The sequence below is a fragment of the Osmerus eperlanus genome, chromosome 7 (genome assembly GCF_963692335.1).
Source record: "Osmerus eperlanus chromosome 7, fOsmEpe2.1, whole genome shotgun sequence".
NCBI classification, from domain to species: domain Eukaryota; kingdom Metazoa; phylum Chordata; class Actinopteri; order Osmeriformes; family Osmeridae; genus Osmerus; species Osmerus eperlanus.
Window position 1 is genome coordinate 2,935,068 of NC_085024.1, and position 6,687 is coordinate 2,941,754.

The 6,687-nt window shown below is 54.8% G+C and overlaps 1 protein-coding gene across 1 annotated transcript in view; it reads left to right on the forward strand.

Moving 5' to 3' along the window:
• The window catches only part of LOC134023783 (cyclin-dependent kinase 14-like), a 54,712-nt gene that overhangs the window by 47,525 nt on the left and 500 nt on the right, over nucleotides 1–6,687 (forward strand). The window contains exons 6-7 of the mRNA XM_062466145.1: nucleotides 1,499–1,593; nucleotides 3,307–3,369. Coding sequence (XP_062322129.1) covers nucleotides 1,499–1,593; nucleotides 3,307–3,369 — 158 coding nt within the window. The remainder of the gene's footprint in view (nucleotides 1–1,498; nucleotides 1,594–3,306; nucleotides 3,370–6,687) is intronic.

Sequence of the window (6,687 nt, forward strand, 5' to 3'; positions counted from 1 at the left end):
TCCATCCCTCCCCTTCCATCTCTCCATCTCTATCACGCCATCCCTCCCCTTCCATCCCTCCACCTCTCTATCACTCCATCCCTCCCCCTCTCTCCTCTACATACCTTCCATTCTATCCCCACTCAATCCCTCCACCCCCCCACCCCCCCTCCCTCCTAGTGAGCAGATCAGAAAGGCTTTTGTAAATTGAACTAATTCAGCAATTAATGGTTAGGAAGCTTCTGCTCTGGGAACGTGGATGGAATTATAGAACACTGGTTTATTATCCAGCAGAAAGACCCTGAGCCAAACCCAGGTGTGTGTGTGTGTGTGTGTTTGTGCGATTATGTGTGTGTGTGTGTGTGTGTGTGTGAAACATACCTGTCGCATTCCCTTCACACACACCCAACACACACCCAACAGACTCCAACATACACACACACCCTACATCCACATACGTACACAGATACACCCCACACACACACTCCGTCACACACCCCCCACACACCCAATACACCCGTCACACACACTGGTCCGCTCGACAGATCCCCCTGGTCGATGTCTCTCCCTGTTGCAGTGTGTGTGTGCGTGTGTGTGTAAATGAATCACATTGACATCAATCTGAGAATCCCATTCAACTCTGCTAATAAAACACACACTTGATATTCTGCTCTCGCTCTATCTCTCCCTCTCTCTAACCTTCTATTTCTCTCTCTCTCCTCTTTCTCTCCCTCTCTCTCCCTCTCTCTCTTTCTCTCTCCCTCTCTCTCCCTCTCTCTCTCTTCTAAATGAAAGAGTCTTCTGTGTTTGCAGACAGGCATCCTGTCAGCTGTGTGTCTCCGGCTGGCTCCTCACTAATTGGGGGTTGGAGGGGTGGGGGTGTGTGGAGGGGTGGGGGTGTGTGGAGGGGTGGGGGTGTGTGGAGGGGTATGGGTGTGGGGTGTGTGGAGGTGTGTGGGTGGGGGCTGGGTGGAGGGATATGGGTGTGGGGTGTGTGGGTGGGGGCTGGGTGGAGGGATATGGGTGTGGGGTGTGTGGAGGTGTGTGGGTGGGGGCTGGGTGGAGGGATATGGGTGTGGGGTGTGTGGAGGTGTGTGGGTGGGGGCTGGGTGGAGGGATATGGGTGGGGGCTGTGTGTGATCTTTTAGTCCGCCTGTTTTCTGATCGGGTAGCTAGAGACAGAGTGTGGGGAGGTAAGGGGGAGGACGGGGGGAGTGAGGTGAGGGATGGGGGGAGGTTAGGGGGGAGGAGGGGGTGAAAGGTGTTTACAGTGTGTTGGGCTGGTGAGGCTGGGCAGAGAGCACTGTCTCAGTACTAGGTTTTATTCTCCATTTTAATCTGTTTCTCTCCTCTTTCTCTCTAACCGCCCCCTGTCTCCCCCTCTCTCCCTCTATCCCCCCTCTCTCTCCCTAACCCCCTCTCCTTTCTCCACTCTCCCCCCTCTCTCTCACTCTCCCCCTCCCCTCCCCTCTCCCCCCTCCCTTCTCTCTCTCTCTCCCCCCTCTCTCCCCCTCTGCAGCGTCTCTTCTGAAAGGCCTGAAGCACTCGAACATCGTCCTGCTGCATGACATCATCCACACCAAGGAAACCCTGACGCTGGTCTTTGAGTATGTGGTGAGTGTCTGCCTTCACACACACACACACACACACACACACACACACACACACACCCTGCCTTCACACATACAAAGTCCAGTACACGCCCTGACACACAGACCCAGTCTAGTACACACTCTGACACACACACACACAGTCCACAACACACCCTGGCACACAAAGTGCACTACACACCCCAACATAAAGTCCAACACACACACACACACACTGCATCCTTCCCACAAACAGCGGAAAATTCAGAAGGTTCAGAAGGTTCAGAAACCACAGCTGGGATGAGGGACATCTCGCCTCAGACTGGGTTGACCTCTCCTCATCCACAACTTGAAATCGTCGTCCCTAACCACATTTACATTTAGTCATTTAGCAGACGCTCTTATCCTGAGCGACTTACGGTAAGTACAGGGACATTCTCTGTTTCTCCTGGTCTCTACGTTCCTACTGGTCTCTGTTCCTCCTGGTCTCTCTGTTTCTCCTGGTCTCTGTGTTCCTCCTGGTCTCTGTTTCTCCTGGTCTCTGTTTCTCCTGGTCTCTGTGTTCCTCCTGGTCTCTGTTCCTCCTGGTCTCTGTGTTCCTCCTGGTCTCTGTTTCTCCTGGTCTCTCTGTTCCTCCTGGTCTCTTTTTCTCCTGGTCTCTCTGTTTCTCCTGGTCTCTGTGTTCCTCCTGGTCTCTTTTTCTCCTGGTCTCTGTTTCTCCTGGTCTGTTTGTTCCCATCTCTGTTTCTGGGGAGAGTGTTTGGGTGTTTCTGGGGAATGGACAGATTTGACGGGTCAGCGTTGTGCTCCTGTCATCTACACTCTCCTCATTTGCATCCAGAATGCAGAGGAACCCTCGCCTGGCATAATCAGCTCCTCTGCCTGCATAGCGGGTAATGATGATTGACAAGGAGAGGGAGAGATGGAGGGGGCGAGGGTCAGCGAAAGATTAGATTGGGGGAAAGATGGAGAGGATAGCTCAAAGAAAGAGAGACAGAGAAAGGGGATGGAGAGAAGGATGGGCAAGAGATGGAAAGAAAAGAGAGAGAGATGGTGTAGGAGATGAACAGGCGTGGCTGGAGCTTGTTTAGTAAGTCTGTCTGAATAATTCATGGAGGAAACCCATGTTGGAGTCAGGGAGGGTGTGTGAAGATGAGACAGGCTGGATGTGTTTGTCTGCAGAGTAACATGCCAGACATGAAGCAGAGCACTTCCCCGGATCTGTCTGTCTGCAGCACCTCACACCAGACAAGCTCATGCTTCTTCCCCCCCTCCTCAGCCAGCTCACCCCCCCTCACCCCTTCCCTCCCTCTCCTCACCCCCTCCCTCCCTCTCCCCTCCTCCCCCTCCCTCCCTCTCCTCACCCCCTCCCTGACAGCATACTGACCTGTATAGTAATATGATGTTGTTGTGTTTCTGACAGCATACTGACCTGTATAGTAATATCATGGTATTGTGTTTCTGACAGCATACTGACCTGTATAGTAATATCATGTTGTTGTGTTTCTGACAGCATACTGACCTGTATAGTAATATCATGTTGTTGTGTTTATGACAGCATACTGACCTGTATAGTAATATCATGGTATTGTGTTTCTGACAGCATACTGACCTGTATAGTAATATGATGTTGTTGTGTTTCTGACAGCATACTGACCTGTATAGTAATATCATGTTGTTGTGTTTCTGACAGCATACTGACCTGTATAGTAATATCATGTTGTTGTGTTTCTGACAGCATACTGACCTGTGCCAGTACATGGACAAGCACCCTGGAGGGCTCCACCCAGACAACGTGAAGGTAAGATGTCCGGCTGTAGCAGTAAGATGTCCGGCTGTAGCAGTAAGATGTCCGGCTGTAGCAGTAAGATGTCCTGCTGTAGCAGTAAGATGTCCGGCTGTATCAGTAAGATGTCCTGCTGTAGCAGTAAGATGTCCGGCTGTAGCAGTAAGATGTCCGGCTGTAGCAGTAAGATGTCCGGCTGTAGCAGTAAGATGTCCTGCTGTAGCAGTAAGATGTCCGGCTGTAGCTGTAAGATGTCCGGCTGTAGCTGTAAGATGTCCGGCTGTAGCAGTAAGATGTCCTGCTGTAGCAGTAAGATGTCCGGCTGTAGCAGTAAGATGTCCTGCTGTAGCAGTAAGATGTCCTGCTGTAGCAGAAGATCCTTCTTACTAGCGGAGTACCTGTGAAGGTGTGTGTGTGTGCGTGTGGACTGTGGCAATAACATAACTCAGGTGTGTGTGTGATGGACTGAATCAGGCCGGGTGGGGTGGGGTGGGGGTGTGAAGGTGGGGTGTGTGCGGAGAGTATGGTGTGAAGGGGGGGGTGGGGTGTGTGCGGAGAGTATGGTGTGAAGGGGGGGATGGGTGTGTGCGGAGAGTATGGTGTGAAGGGGGGGTGGGGTGTGTGCGAAGAGTATGGTGTGAAGGGGGGGTGGGTGTGTGCGGAGAGGATGGTGTGAAGGGGGGGTGGGGTGTGTGCGGAGAGTATGGTGTGAAGGGGGGGTGGTTGTGTGCGGAGAGTATGGTGTGAAGGGGGGGTGGGGTGTGTGCGGAGAGTATGGTGTGAAGGGGGGGTGGGTGTGTGCGGAGAGTATGGTGTGAAGGGGGGTGGGGTGTGTGCGGAGAGTATGGTGTGAAGGGGGGGTGGGTGTGTGCGGAGAGCATGGTGTGAAGGGGGGGGTGGGGTAGCTTGGCTACATCTGTTACATAAAGGCTCCTACCTATTGTCACTAGGGATTTGCATGTGTTATGTATTTATCCTGTTGTGACAGGCGCGTTGACATTCCTATGAATAATTTAAGATGATTCCGAGAGAGAGCTGATGTTTCACACTGCCGGATGAAAACAAACCTGCTTCCTGTCTCCACCTGTAAACACACACAACAGGTCAGGGGATGGACATGCAGACAGGTAGGCAGGGGAGGAGACATGTAGGCAGGGAGACAGGCAGACAGACAGACAGACTAGCAACAGACAGGCAGACAGACAGACAGACAGACTAGCAACAGACAGACAGACAGGTAGGCAGGGAATGAGACAGACAGACAGACAGGTAGGCAGGGAGGGAAGGAGACAGACAGACAGACAGGTAGGCAGGGAGACAGGCAGACAGACAGACAGACAGACAGACAGGCAGACAGCCTCGCTGGTGTTTGTGTCCTAATCAGAGACACAGGAACTGCCGCCCTCCCAGGTCTGCTATGGATCGAATTAGAGAACACTCAGACCTGCCCTGCTAATGCACTTACTGCTCAGACAGCACACAGGAGAGGCTGTGTGTGTGTGTGCATGCACGAGTATGACTGAATGTGTGTGTGTGCTTGTATGAGTGACTGTGAGTGTGTATGTGTGTGCATGCATGAGTGTGTGTGTCTGTGTGTGTGATATCATGTTTCTAAGCTGCTGTTTCAGCCACAGTTGGATCTTGATTCAAAGTTGATCTAGCATGGACCCCTGGCAACATCCCATAACTAGCAGCATCAGCTGTCACCCGGACACACGCCATGGCAATACTGCCCTCACGCAGGCAGACCCAGAGACAAGGTGAAGCTTCTGGAGTCAGAGCCAGACTGGGATAGAGGGGGAGGAGGGGAGGGAGGAGGAGGGGAGCAGGAGGGGAGGAGGAGGCGAGCAGGAGGGTAGGAGGAGGGGAGCAGGAGGGGAGGAGGAGGGGAGGAGGAGGGGAGCAGGAGGGGAGGAGGAGGGGAGCAGGAGGGGAGGAAGAGGCGAGCAGGAGGGGAGGAGGAGGGGAGGAGGAGGGGAGGAGGAGGGGAGCAGGAGGGGAGGAGGAGGGGAGCAGGAGGGGAGGAGGAGGGGAGGAGGAGGGGAGGAGGAGGGTAGGAGGAGGGGAGGAAGAGGCGAGCAGGAGGGGAGGAGGAGGGGAGCAGGAGGGGAGGAGGAGGGGAGGAGGAGGGGAGGAGGAGGGGAGCAGGAGGGGAGCAGGAGGGGAGGAGGAGGGGAGCAGGAGGGTAGGAGGAGGGGAGGAGGAGGGGAGGAGGAGGGGAGCAGGAGGGGAGCAGGAGGGGAGGAGGAGGGGAGGAGGAGGGGAGCAGGAGGGGAGGAGGAGGCGAGCAGGAGGGGAGGAGGAGGGGAGGAGGAGGCGAGCAGGAGGGTAGGAGGAGGGGAGCAGGAGGGGAGGAGGAGGGGAGGAGGAGGGGAGCAGGAGGGGAGCAGGAGGGGAGAGGAGGGGAGGAGGAGGGGAGCAGGAGGGGAGGAGGAGGCGAGCAGGAGGGGAGCAGGAGGGGAGGAGGAGGCGAGCAGGAGGGGAGGAGGAGGGGAGCAGGAGGGGAGCAGGAGGGGAGCAGGAGGGGAGGAGGAGGGGAGGAGGATGGGAGCAGGAGGGGAGGAGGAGGCGAGCAGGAGGGGAGCAGGAGGGGAGGAGGAGGCGAGCAGGAGGGTAGGAGGAGGGGAGGAGGAGGGGAGGAGGAGGGGAGCAGGAGGGGAGCAGGAGGGGAGGAGGAGGGGAGGAGGAGGCGAGCAGGAGGCGAGCAGGAGGGGAGGAGGAGGGGAGGAGGAGGCGAGCAGGAGGGGAGGAGGAGGGCTGCAGGCGATGTAACTGGCAGATGGAAGCTTCTCTCACTCCATTTAACACTCACTCTACCTCTGCTTTTCACACACACACACATTCTGAAATAAATGATAGAAACACGAGACACATTCAGAAATAAAGTATAGAAACATCAAACGCTAATATCTGAGCACGCCTTGCTTTGGCTCAATCAGATTAATCAGTTCTCAATCTGAACTCAAACATGACACGTAAAAAGAATAGTTTTTTAGGGTAAAATATGCATCGGTGAAGTCTTATTCAATACACTGTTTAATCTATTTTACTTCAGCCTCGGTTTCGGTGGTATTCCTAGTATGTGTGGGGGGGGGGGAGAAGGAGGAGGAGAAGGAGGAGGAAGAGGAGAAGGAGGGAGAGGAGAAGGAGGTGGAGGAGGAGGAGGAGAGGAGGAAGAGGAGAAGGAGGGAGAGGAGAAGGAGGTGGAGGAGGAGGAGAGGAGGAAGAGGAGAGGAGTGGAGAAGGAGGTGGAGGAGGAGGATGAGAGGAGGAAGAGGAGAGGAGAAGGAGGTGGAGGAAGAGGGTGTGTGAGTATAAGGCAACTGTCAGTTT